Here is a 14,017-nt window from a genome sequence, read left to right as displayed (position 1 = left end):
CTTTTGAGGTGACAGAGGAAGTGCGTTGGCTTCAACGTGGTATAAGTAGACTTGGTCTGTGAAAAAACTACAAATTCTAATTTGTATTCTAATTTGATGTTTTTGGTTCTCTACCACACAACCATTTTGCTATCTTCCTTTCATCACAAATTATTTTCACCACATGTAACTCCAAATTAGATATCAAATCACTACACCATTAAGGAAACCAATTTTTGAATCGGTCTGAATTTACAAATAATTTGAATCATTGCCTTTAGCTAATTAGTTGGCAACGGCAAGACTTTAATTGGAAACTGATTGAATTTCTTTACTCTAATTTTTGGAAAGTGTAGGAAATGTCGGCACTTTTTTATTAAAAAGTTTCTCAATTTTTCTGAGTTTTGATCGTATGATTTATGAAGGAGGAAGAGGGGCAAAAAAGAAACGTGGTTTCAAATGTGACTCCTTTGTTTTGTTTAAAATTGAATGTAAGTTCGAGACTGATTCAAAAATTTCTCATGACTTCGATGGCACTCAACTGTGGTAACTTTATTTTGGTGACCATTCGTGGAGATGTTAGGCACAGTCCAATCTTTTCTGCACTGCACAACTAAGACTGATTATTGTAATTGATGTGTTGGTGAGTTCTTGCTCTGCATTATAATGGAACACTGATAAGTGAAATTCATTGACAAATTTATCAGAAAAATGAGGGAATTTGTTGTAAACAACAGAAGGCTGAGAGACGTAGATTAGTTTTAAAAAAAAAGCTTTGATATATTACTGTGGTGACTGTATGGTGGTGGTAATAGTGGTGTGGCGGTAGTGGCGGTGATGACGATGGAAACGCGGAACGAGTAGTATCGCCTGATTTTTAGGGTAATGAATGGTGTGCAATCCAAAATGACCCCGTCTTCATCCATTCCTTTTTTGCATGTAATTTATCGCAAGCAGAACAGACTACTTTTCTTTCAAATTTAATTGATTTACTGAGTCTTCTACTGAAGTTTAATTTCCAGAAATAAACTGCCATTTACACACAAGACACGTTTATGTGCTCGGTGTCTCCTCTCGACGATTATTTGTCAACTCTACCACTCCCTATTCATCAATTTTGACTTCCACTTTCTTTTTAGTTTTGCAACCGCTCGTGAGTAATAGCTGTTAATTCAGATAATCATTTATCACCTCTATTTTGGATTATACAAGGTTGTCACTGATTCATCTTGGATTATGCCGTCACTGTTGAAAGTTTTCACTCTGTGTATACTTCATTCTGAATAGCGCGAATATCCGTAAGGTCGTAAAATATCAGAAGTGTGAAATGCAGATTGGTAAATGTCAAGATGTTCCAATAGTCTATATAACTTCTAAAAACAGATATGGATGGGAGAAGAGAAGGATTATGATTTTGTTTTGAAGTTGAGCAAGAATAATTATGAAATTAAAGAACAAAGTTTCAGAAAGAATCCCAATCTTTGAGACAGGCCTCGATAAGGAATAACCATTCTCTTAGATACCACTGTTTCATTCTATTAAGTAACTTTCAAATGTTTGTAACTTTTGTTTGTGGAATCGTTCTCCCGCAGAAATGTTGTAAATAGCATATATAATTGAAATTTCAGTGTCAGCTCCATCAGATTTTTATTATTATGACTGAAAATTAGATGAAAACTAGTACTGAGAGATAGCAGATATTAATAGCAAACAATAAACGATTTCAGTTGAGCCTATCCTTTTCATAGTGTATTTTGCATTAGATTTCCATGCTAAAAGTTTATTTCAAAAGACCTGTTTTTATTAAGCTGAAATAGTTGTCCTTTACTTTTAAAATACTTCTGATTCCATATCCATCTCAACACAGTCTTAATGAATTCATCACTACTTGTAAGCTAATAAGACAGTACAATAAAACGGTATCCAAATTATAAACATATCAAAAGATATTGACTAGTATAGTTACTGATTTAATTTATTCGAATTAATGTTCCAAACAGCCAGATTTTTATAAATAATTTTGATTATATTTGATCAACAATACTCGTGAAGTGCAAATGTTCCTGATCCGCTTCATTAAATGCTACTTAGTAATCATCGATTCACTTATTTCACTTCAGGTTCTACATTTGAGGTTCTATCTGCATATGATTTATCCACTTCCATTCTTTTTAAAAAGACCGTTCCAAACAGTTCCTAGGCCTCTCATCTTGGCTGTCATTGATGTCAATCAGTATATTTCAATGCAGCTTTATGTTCATTTGAATTGTTGGGTTGCCTTATATAATATTGTTGATCCCGCATCAAGGAGCTTATGCCATGTTTTGATCTACCCAAGCTTATTATGAATGAACTTGTTGATGTTCCTTGTGAGGAAAAAAAGTATATGATATACACTTTGCTGGGCAGAACATTTTTGACCCGGGTGTTCCTGAAGCAGTAAGCGCTTAAACAATGATCTTCCTTAGCAGTTCAAATGGAGATCGAAATAAAGTACTCCTTTTAATAAATCTTTAGTAATTCGGTCAGTTTCCTTAAGCATTTCAAAATAGACCTTATTTGAATTCAAATTCTCTAAACTGAAATATTTTTCCAATAATTTCCCTAAAGAATATTTGTTTTGTCCTGTAATATTTCATATTTCGGAGTTTAAGGAAAGTTAATCACTTGTACTACGTTTCAATTCATTCTCAGTTTTTTCATATCTTTGATTTTTGATAACATCTTTCAAACCCTTGTAGGCATAGATATGATCATCACCCTTAGTAGTGATGTCTAAGAGTTACATGTGGTGACCTAGAATGGTTTGTGGCAAAAGATAGATTGTAAAGTGGTTATTTGATCAAGAATCATAATCATCATCTTAGAATATAGTTACTTGTAGTTTTCTTACAGGCTAAATCCATTCACACCACGTCGAAGGTAACGGTCTTATCTCCAAGGTTTCCTTTAGCCGCTTCATTTCCAATAATGGTCTTCTTCATTATAACATTAACATCACAATTCTGGATCACATTTGTTTCATCGGTACCGTATAAAATAATTTTTCAGTTGATACTGCTATGTATCGTGATTTTGAAAATTATTATTTAATTAATAGTTACTTATACACTAACCCTCTCATTCTTCTTCCCCCTTCTATTTCTACAATATACTGAGCTCAATCTTTCCCTTTCTAAAATGATAATTAGAAGTATAGCGTGCATATTTTGACCGTGAGATATTTTGTAATGACATTTGCAGTGAACTACCGATGGAAGAGGACGGAAAAATAGAAACCGATACTATTTTTGATCAACAATTTATGCAGCGCTTACTTCACTTTTAAGCTCCTAATAATAAGGCGCAATTGAGCTAATAAAGCAGATTTTTAGACAAATTTGGAATCCGAAATGAAACGCCCAAGTGCAATAAACTCTGTTCTTTTTCCTGTTTTCAAATGGCACTTCTTCCTGGAACATTGCAGCAAGCTTTTGTAATATTCCCTATTGTAGTGCGTTAAATGAGTGACCAATGCTAATTACAGTAATTGTATTACTGGAAAGTAAAACTGGTATTTTTACTTTACGTTAAGATATGCTTTTTTAAAAATGTCTTTTTTATTTCAGATCGAAGACTGGAAAAAATTGAGTGGAGAAACTGGGTTTACTTACCGTAACCGAGAGCCTTGATGAAAGTTTCTTTGGTTTTTTTTCTCACTTTTTTTTTGTTGCATTCAACAAACACTTATCAATCGTAATGGCATTTCATTCATTTTTGTCTGCGAACTTGGAGGACTCAATTAATTGTCATTCTTGTACATCTTTATCTGTCGAACTTCCTATCCTTTGATTGTTTCGTTTTCACCTTTCGTAGTTATGACTTGATTTATTGTAATTCATGCCCAAATAGTAATTAACAGATATGTCTATAAAGAAGAAAGAAATAAGAATTTGGATGGAAACTTATAAAAATTAATGAAGATACTGTCAGGAGCTTCTTTATAAAAAATCTAGTGGAAATATTGATGTTACTTGAAAGCAATCTGCTAAATTCATTTCAACTCCGAGTAATGCTTTTTCTAAGTGATAAGAAAACGATGGCAGATATCATTACTGTTATCACCATTCTTCATTGTCACTAATTCATGATTCATATATTTGTTTTTTCTTTTTTTTTGTTCTCATTATGATCTCTCATATCGCATCAACTTATTCAATGTTAATGAATTCTGAAAAGCTCTCGCTACTATTAATAATGACTGTATAGATGGCAATGATTGAAAGCAGTGAAATAATCGTTTTAAGTGAAATGGTTAAAATCGGACTAACAGAAAGGGTTGCGGAACAGCAATTTGCCTGTACGCGGTGTAATAGAAGTGGATGTGGGTTGAATTCATCAAAAGGAGAGATGAGATAGGAAAGAAAAGACGGGACAGCCCCGGTGATTCCTTTTCTCAAATAATAACCTGTTCCGATTTTTCAACGCAAAAGCACAATATCAATTGTCGTTCGTTTTCTGCGAACTTCTTCACGATTTTTGTTGTCCTAATAGTCTAGTTAAAATGACATTTTTTGAGCTGTGCAGAGAAAGAAAAATTCACTGGGAATGAAAAATTGCCTGATGAGCTTTTTGAATCATATTGATAAGTTTATTCCTGAGTATTGCATTCTCACAAAAACGTTCATAAAAAGTTGCAGCGTGGCTAAATTACAATGCATATACAACGCTTGTACAAGCCACATATTTTTATGGAGTTTTGCTGAAACTGTTTATGTTACAACAAAATTTAAATTGAATGTGAAGCTTCAAAATAAAAACAACGATAGCTTGAATAAATATAATAATGTACATCAGGAAGTTGTTAATGTTGTAAATATTGCATGCATGAATTCTTTAATTTTAAGCGGCTTTACCATCTTTAATCCAAACAGCGAATTATGTAATTGCTGTGATCACAATTCACTGAATATCATCAATTATTTTCGTGCTAAACTGATGCCCATGTCGAAGCAAAACTTCTGTAACAACGGCTGAACGGATTGATGATTAGTCTTTTGAGACAATCAGGAAACTGAACATTTTCCAAGGCTCATTTGCCCTTAATTTATGTTACATTAATAAAATGTTAGTTTCGGGAATCACAAAAGTCGTTTGACCACATTATTCTATTATTTCTGGGATTTATGTTTTTTGGCTTTGATATCGCTCATAGATTTCTATTTTACCATCCGTCCTTTAGAAAAGTTTCATTTATTTCACGATATTCAAGATCAAATTAAAATAAAGTCAGTCATGAGAATCAGCATCTGTGTGTTGGATAAACTTTGCTAAATTTAATAGAAACCGTAATATTTGTAGTATTTCAGACGGGTAAATGAAGAAGATGGAGGCTTGCTACAATCCCAAAAGTCTAACATTGCCAATTCAGTACAGAAAATTCCTAGATTTCGACGAAATTTCAGCTTGACATTTCGTTTGTTGTAATATTTTTTCCCAAGAGTTCAGTAAGAACTGGATTGCAGTTCTTTTCACAATTCTAGGTTTACTTAATTTTATATTGAGCACAAACAGATGCTTGTTGAATTTCGGATCAATGTTTTGGTGTTCAGGTCAATTGTTCAACCTTTTTCAAGTTTATCAAATCTCCAAATAAGTAATTGCGCGCTTTGATTTAATTTTGCTGATAAACTACTACACAAGAAAAATAGGAAGAAATAAATAAAAGATATTTGCAATTACAGAGGCAATATTTTAAAGTTTAGTGGAACTTTCTCTTCATCTTCATTTTTTCTGTCTTTTTCCCCTTTCCTCATTTTAATAAAACTAATTTTAGGTGTCACATTACAGTTCAAGAAATGACAATTGCGCTGGATGCTCCTATTTATTTCACAACAATATTTCACATTTTTATTTTTCTTATTTTTCTCTCCGACATTATTAGTTTGTAAAGTAAACAACTAACAAAGTTCCTTTCAATACAGATCGTATTTGCTCTAAGCATGCATAAGTTAACTATTTTCGTTGAGTGTTCTTCCCATGTGAGTAAATGCCATTACTTTTGTTAATAAATATTACAGCAGAATGTCAACTTAAGAATTGAATTAGGAATAGCCTTTAATTAAAAAACTCTATATTCCAAAAATATTTTAGAAAACCTAACTTTTTATTTATATTTGAACAAAAGTTTTTATCTAAAATTTGACATCTCGTGAAGTCTTGATGAGACATTTTTATTTTGTGCTGCACAGCTTCATTTTTGGTAATTTAAGATTCAGGAATAAAATAAATGTACAGATCCTACAATTCTGTTATTTGTTAGATTACATTTTTCAATCTTCGCCTTTTTATTTTGCTTGTATTTGTGTCTTCTCTAGTATTACTGATTTGTGTCTCTCGAAAATAACCGGGCCTTTTTTCTTCTATCACTTCGTTCCATCCTATCGCTCTACTTGTCCTTAATGTTTTATACATTGACCTGATGTAAATATCTCAAATGGTACACTGAGGTATGACTTCCGCATTTCATTATCCCAGTTCAAATGCTTTCATTAGTCTATCTATTGATTTTATTTCCGCCATTGCTTCATCATCGAAAGCGATTACTTCATCTTTCAAGTACATTACAACTAAATCGCTTTCATTTCCGGTTTTCTTCCATTTCATTACGACTTTCCCGGGATGAGGGTGCAGGTCTACTTTTGAATACTATCCTCTTTTTACTCTTTCACCTAATATGTCACTCTCCAAAATCGTTGGCTCACCCGGACAAACTTGCAATCACTGACAAGTGACTAGAGATGGTATTGCATAGGCCCCTGTGAAGAACCATGCAATTGTTCCATCTATTTCAATAGCTTTTGGAACTCATAATAGATAAGATTAACAGTTAACATTGTAGCCAGCTGACCATATATAGATCAAAGTTCATCTTCTCGATTTGTTGAAGACTAAGTACCAATGTCTACTTGTACCGATAATATTTCCTACTGAGAGTAACCATGCTAGAATGTGCTTACAACCGAATTTTTTAAGAATAATTAAGGTGTGAAAAGTTCAAAAAAAAAATTTAAATTTGAATAGGACTGTAATTCCGGAAAATTTTTGGAATTTCACAAATTATTTTGCCCTGTTCTGTTTACGAATGTTAAAATTATTTTAACTGTTACGTTATCAGTTAACCTATTTGTTTGCTTCCTTATCGATTTTCTAAATTGCTACAAACAGAAACATTTGAGTTGCAATGTTTTCAAAATTTTCAATTAACCCGGCATGGAGACTTTTGTTACAGTCATCGAAGGCTGCATGCAATTACAACACACTATGGCTGCATGCCTCATAAGAAATAATACAACCTTAGTCCTTCTAGCTCTAATGGTATTTGTTCTGTTTCTGAGAATATTCTTTCAATTTTTTAGAAAAATTAAAATTATGTCTAAATTCCTTTTTGTCGTCACTTTTTCCCACTCCTTCACTATGTCAGTCAGTCCTTATTTTCTTTTTTCTCCAACGGTAAATCCGATTCTTTCTTCTTATCATAAGTTTCCTTTCCGTCTTTTAAAAATTTTGATGAATCATTAAACAGATTCACAAATTTTTGCAGGATTGGGAAGTACAAGAAGTTGGATAAGTGGCAAACTGGAGAACGTAGACCTTAACGATCAGCATGGCCTAATTGCGATGGCCGAGGCTAATAACAAAGTTGCTGTAAGTTTAAGGATGTTTTATTTGACTAAAAATTTTTAAATTTTTGGCTAGTAATATCGATTATTTCAGGTGATGAGTTCAGTCCAGTTATTTATTTTTCTAGTTAGTAATGATGATCAATATCAATCTCCCATGATTATTTCTTAAAATATCTTTCTTTATTACTTACGGTAATTAATTAAGCATGGACCACTTGATTATAAATTTACCGTTTAATATCTTCGCATCCTTCTTTCCTTTTTAAATAAAAAGTTACGTTTATTTAGAAGTATAATAGAGTGAAATTCAATAGAGTACTAAGTTTGATTGCTTCATAAACTTCTCATGAAAGTTAGCTCTAAACAAGAAAATTTTTATTAATTTTAAAAGTCAATTTCTAAATTCTTAATTTACTATCTTACTGTTTCCTCGTGAATTGATAATATACTTGTGGGTCAAAGAATGATAAATAAATAAGTATAAAAGTTAAAAGAAAAGGGGTAAGGAAAGGATAAAATGTCAAACGCTGTTTTTGTCTGTAGTTTTGTGTCTACTATATAGAAGATGTTGAATAAGCACGATCTTTATTGATTATATACAGTTAAGTTCCGTGATATATTATCAGCGAGGCTGGAAAACCTCTTCTGTGAAAAACGGGGAAGAGTTCAATTGTTTGTCTAAATGAAAATTTTGGAAATTTCTTGCGGAAAAATTTTATCATTTAGGATTCAAATCCGGCTGTGCCGATGGAAAAGAAGGGACCAATGACGAAGGAGAATGTACCGAAGAATGTTACCTGCACAACGACGACAGCATACTTTTTGTTTATGATTGCGGTTGCTTCAATAATATTGTCATCATTGATAACTTACTGGGTAACAAAGGAAACATATGATCGATCGCTTGAAATAAGGCCCTCCGCCGACGCACAACAAGCAATGTGAGTACTGTTAAATTGCTTATCGAATCTTGAATTGAAAGAGCAGGTAATCGGAAATTAATTGGCTAAAACTTCTGAACTTATCCCTTAGACGCAGTTCTGGAGTTGATTTAAAATTAACACAATCGATAAAAAATAATTGTAATTATTAGACTTTTCAAAGACGAACTTTTCTTCCGGATTTTATATGTCTCTGCTCCTTTTTTTTTATCCGTTATTTTTCGATTCCTGTTTTGCATGTTACTTTCTCCTAAAACTTAAATATTTTCATTGTAAAAAGAACACTCAGGTATTTCATAGTAGCGTGAAGTTTATTTGTCGAAAAAAAATCCACTGATTTTTATGTTTTTAATGAAATATATCGTATTTAGCGCAAATGTATCAGTGGATGAATCTCCTATAGACGAAGAGCTCAGTGGCCCTACCGCGGCTGAACTACGTTTACCGAAAGATATTGTGCCCATATGGTTTATATTTTTCGAATAAAATTGTTTGTTAGGAAAGACATTAACTCGTATCGGGCCTAGCTGTGATGATATCCAGGACAAGGTTAGAGGTCAACGAGCTGAAGATTTTATCAGAGAAGCGTCGTTTTCTTGATTACTTGTTGTTTGATTTCATAGAGGATGATCAACTTATTTTATTCTATATGATTTATTTTTGAATTACTGGAGAGAAGAAGAGAGGTTTAGAAGGAACTTTAATAAATATCCAAGGCTTTTATCTACGAATAAATCAGGTTATTTTATAATTAAAACTTATGGAATATGAACTCATGGTTTTGCAGGTACAATTTGACGATTAAAATATATTTGCCTGGTTATGTAGAGATTCCAACAAGCAAGAATATGACGTTTGATGCTGCGCTGATTATCAAATTTCGGGTTGATGAAATGACCGATAAAATTGTCCTCAACTCCTTGAAGTTGAATTTTCCTGATAATTCGGAAGAAATCAAGATTTTGCAGGATAAAGTTATTCAAACAGAGCAGGTCGCTTGTTTATGCCTTCTGGATGTTTTTTAATTGTTTGTGATTAAATTTTTCAATACCTAACTTCTATTTTCAAAAACAGTAATTTCCAAGCATGGCAGATTTGAGAGGTATTCTGCGTTAGCATATATTTATCTTGGTCTGTTGCATTTCCCGAGGTTTTCAATAGTTTCGAGTGGGAAGCTTTAACACTTTTGTGTAAGAAGTTTAATCGTCCTTTTTTGTCAGTTATTAAATCCTTCCATTGAGTCATTCTGTTTTCAACTTTACTTGAAGAAAATTATTTTTTCTTTTTTTGCTACTTAAAAATCATAGCTCAACAAATACATACAAACAAGGGGCAATTAACAAAAAAAAAAAAGAAAAAATTTCAGTTTTCAAGAGCACGGCGAAATTTGGAAAATACAACCTTAGAGGAATATATCACCACCGTATGTATTTTCTTAAACAGTCTTTGGTATTTCTGTTGAAGCATGCTAATTTTTTTTCTTTTTTTAAAAAAAAGAAAAATAGTTTGAAAAACTAGAAGTTGAAATAAAATAGTAGCTTAGTTAATCATTTCAGATCAGAACAACTGAAGCAGAAGAAATGGAAACTACAATGGAAATAAAAGAGAATGAGACAGAAAGTTCCACTCTTACATCAGATATGAATTTGGAAGATCTCGAATTGGAGAACACTACTGTAGAGCAACGACCGCTGCCGACTAAAGTTGTTGCCGATGTTCAGGTTTTGAGTTACAGTTATTCTTACAATAAATACAAGTAACTTTTCGTGTTTGTTTGAACGACTGATTTTATGAATTTCATAAAAATTTCATTTTTTTAAAATTTTAACTGCAGCCATAGTTTTTGTCCAAAATTTAAACGGTAGTTGCAAACATATCGTTAACAGCAATTTGCAGTCTTCATTTAAGCGATATTTGTGTTTAGGTGAAAAAGATTGTTGTAAACGAAACATTGGAAATGGTAACGTTGTTGCTGGATGGAAGACTAAACAAGGGACAAGAGTATTATTTACAGGTGTCATTTGGGAACCTTTAACGTTTTGCTTAATATATTCTGCGATATTTGTCGTTTTCATAAAAAAGTACAGTTTCAGATCGCATATTCAGGTCCAATTCATATAAAACTTGCTGGTTTGTATTTGAGTCGATACCAGAATGATCAGGATATGACAAGGTTGAACTTCATTATTTGAATGCAAATGCTGATAGTAACGAAGTTACCAAATTTGTCCTTTAACTTTAGGTTTGTAGCAGTAACGCAAATGCAGGCAACGGATGCTCGTCGTATGGTTCCATGTTTTGATGAACCAGAATTTAAAGCAATTTGGAAGATCAAAGCTATTCATCCCATTGGCACCTCAGCTGTATCCAATGGGATTGAAATGAAAAATGCTGAAAAAACGTGCAGTTCCTCCTTGTTATTTTGCATCAAAATATAAGTCTATTGGAAATATACTAAAAATTGTTTCGAAAGGAAATGATTCGAAATGATTCCTTTAGCTGCTTCGGTCGACTTGTCCGGATTGTCTTGCTATTTCAGTCTTACTAACTGATAGGCTGTTTGGGTAGAAGAGAAAAATTACACGGAGATTGGGAAATTCTTGTGAGTCCAAGATTGAAATACTCGTAACCGAGATTTTAGGTTCTAAGTTTATCGCATTGAAACGAGGAACAAACTTGAAAGGAGCCACTGGACAGACATTTACTGAAAAGGCAGAGAGATCGGAAAAGCGGACATACGCAACTTTATTCGAATGAGAATCCCAATTATTGTTTAGATTTTCATTTCCGTCTACCGTAGAATTTTTTTTCAACTTTCTAAGTAAAGTTAAGAGTTTCTTTATCAGTTATTTGATGATTGGACGTTCATAACAAACACATTACAAGAACGTTTTCAATTTTTCAGTTACGAAAATTACAAACTTCTTTGCTAAATAATAACCACAATATTTCAAATATCTGTTATTACTATTATAATAAAAAACGTGGAATATATATTTAAGGGATAATCCTGACTGGGTTGTTACTTCATTCATCGAGTCACCACCTATGTCATCCTATCTGCTGGCGCTGGCCGTTACTGATTTTGATTTCATTGAAGGGACTACGAGTATGGGAACAAGGGCAAGTAACATTAATTAATTTGCAATGTTATTTCGTCCGTTATAATATCTTACTGATGTATTATCATATGTTTTGCAACGTTGACAACATTGTCATTGACTACCTTTGAACAAAAAGCGCCAAATCATTTTCACCAGTTGTGCATATCTGCCTTTAGTTTAATGTTCGAAACAGAATTGAAGTATCGTTGTGTATCAGTGTGTGATATTTCATCCTGCATCCTACACTTGACAGTTAACGATCGCTACTTTTTTAGTTCCGGATTTGGTCTCGCGAGGAAGCTTTAAATCAAACAATTTATGCTCTTAGAGCAGGAATTTCAGTTTTGGAATTCTATGAAGATTATTATAACATTTCTTTTCCACTTAAAAAGCAAGGTAATTAATCTCTTAGCAAGGTAATTAATCTTCTTCGTTTCTTCGTAAAGTTCTTTCCCATGCTATTGTTTTAGTGAAAATTCGTATTTAATCTAAACAATCTGAGCATATTCTTCTCCTTACATTTTTATAGTTTCACTAAGCTTCTTGTAAAATAAATTAAAATAAAAATCAAAATATCTAAGATTAGAATCTGAAAACCCTGAAATCTTCTCCCTCTCTTTTGTGCAATCAGCACTGTTATAGTGTCCATCTAGTTGTAGATATATAACAACTGCCGTTATAGATATGATGGCTTTGCCAGATTTTGCTGCTGGAGCAATGGAAAATTGGGGTTTAATAACTTATCGTGAGAAGTATCTACTTTATGATGAAAGGCTCTATGCACCATCTCAGAAAGTTGGTGTCGCCTTGGTTGTCGCTCATGAACTGGCTCATCAGGTTTGTTCTGCAGCCGAAGTTTAACGGATCAAACTGTTAATTTAGTAATTCTAGTCACTACGCTGGATGAAGAGGATGGATAGATAGTTAATGATTTGACGTCATCCATTAGACAGCAAATTAAAAATGCAGCATTAAAAATGCTTTGGAAAGAAGCCATGTAACAGAAATAAGTCTGAGAGTGAGATTCGCAAACCATTTACATTTAATTAAATTTGATAAATTTTGTTTTTTTTTGACGATTTGATATGACATATTATTCAGTGAATGATTCTGTACTATAGTGTACCACTGTCCTTTGTAGTGGTTTGGTAATTTGGTGACGATGAAATGGTGGAATGATTTATGGTTAAACGAAGGCTTTGCAACCTTTATGGAATATCTAGGGACCGATGCAATCAGTAAAGGCAGTTTCCGCATGGTTTGTAAATTTCATGCTCTTTTTCTGAGAATTGGATTGTTCTACAATTTTATTATCCTTCTCTGTTGCTGAAAAAAGAAACTTTCTTTTTTCATTCTGTTTAAACTCGTTTACACTCATCTAATGACCATACCCTCTTATCATTATTGATAACAATCACTTAGCGTTAAAATACCATTGCTTTTTAGATTTTCATTCAACAAATTTGTCATATTTAAGGGTGATTATTTCTTGCAAGATGCTGTATATTCTGCATATCGACGTGATGGACAAGCCACTTCTCATCCTTTATCGTTCCCGATTGATAAGGCTGAAGATGTGAGTGAGGCATTCGATGCGATCACATATAACAAGGTTATGATGCTTTGCTCTTGCGGAGGATTTCAAATAATTTTCAAGTTATTATAAAGTTTCTCCGACATTACTTATTTATAATTAATTTCAGGGTTCCGCAATAATATTTATGATTCAGCATGTGATGGGATCTGAAAACTTCAAGAAAGGGTTACATGTCAGTTAATTGATTCCATTATCTTAAAGAGATTAGCTCTCTGTCATCACTGAGTTTGAGCCAAGAAGATATAAATCTAATTTGTGGTCCAGTTTCTGGCACATATTTATATATTTCTCGATTCAGAAAGGAAAATCAAAAAATCCTTTTTAGACAGTCCTCAGATATCGGTAAAGATATACATTCTAATCTCATGGCCGTGATCAGATATTTGCTGTGATATTGATCATTTTCGGCTTGGTTTTGATATTCCAAATAGTTAAACAAAAAAATTTCATTATTAAGTTTTAGAACTACTTAGAAAGCCACAAGTACCGCAATGCAGATCATGATGATTTATGGAGTGCTCTCAATGGGGCAGTCCCGGACGCACTATTGTCATGGGAGGGCGATAAGCTTGACATAAGAGACTTTGCATCCAAGTGGACTCAACAGGTATTCTTAATTATCGCAAATCGACAGAAATGACGTGAGTTGCAATATTAGAATACCGGATTGTTATTGTTTATGTGTAATATATTGAAGGATTGAAGCAAGCGCCGTTTGTGATTAAATTCTTT

The 14,017-nt window shown here is 32.9% G+C and overlaps 1 protein-coding gene across 1 annotated transcript in view; it reads left to right on the top strand.

Moving 5' to 3' along the window:
- Positions 1 to 7,638: 7,638 nt before the first annotated feature.
- Positions 7,639 to 14,017, top strand: part of LOAG_17439 (peptidase family M1 containing protein) — a gene marked incomplete at both ends in the record, with an annotated part of 9,956 nt that continues 3,577 nt past the window's right edge. The window contains 16 exons of the mRNA XM_020450103.1: positions 7,639 to 7,665; positions 8,370 to 8,584; positions 8,956 to 9,051; positions 9,372 to 9,576; positions 9,951 to 10,007; positions 10,141 to 10,305; positions 10,509 to 10,598; positions 10,678 to 10,757; positions 10,827 to 10,985; positions 11,587 to 11,707; positions 11,964 to 12,084; positions 12,371 to 12,525; positions 12,830 to 12,946; positions 13,166 to 13,300; positions 13,392 to 13,457; positions 13,749 to 13,892. Coding sequence (XP_020306277.1) covers positions 7,639 to 7,665; positions 8,370 to 8,584; positions 8,956 to 9,051; positions 9,372 to 9,576; positions 9,951 to 10,007; positions 10,141 to 10,305; positions 10,509 to 10,598; positions 10,678 to 10,757; positions 10,827 to 10,985; positions 11,587 to 11,707; positions 11,964 to 12,084; positions 12,371 to 12,525; positions 12,830 to 12,946; positions 13,166 to 13,300; positions 13,392 to 13,457; positions 13,749 to 13,892 — 1,953 coding nt within the window. The remainder of the gene's footprint in view (positions 7,666 to 8,369; positions 8,585 to 8,955; positions 9,052 to 9,371; positions 9,577 to 9,950; positions 10,008 to 10,140; positions 10,306 to 10,508; positions 10,599 to 10,677; positions 10,758 to 10,826; positions 10,986 to 11,586; positions 11,708 to 11,963; positions 12,085 to 12,370; positions 12,526 to 12,829; positions 12,947 to 13,165; positions 13,301 to 13,391; positions 13,458 to 13,748; positions 13,893 to 14,017) is intronic.

The sequence above is a fragment of the Loa loa genome (assembly GCF_000183805.2).
Source record: "Loa loa unplaced genomic scaffold supercont3.75, whole genome shotgun sequence".
NCBI classification, from domain to species: domain Eukaryota; kingdom Metazoa; phylum Nematoda; class Chromadorea; order Rhabditida; family Onchocercidae; genus Loa; species Loa loa.
Note: the sequence above shows the minus strand (reverse complement) of the source record. Positions and strands in the feature narration are given on the sequence as shown.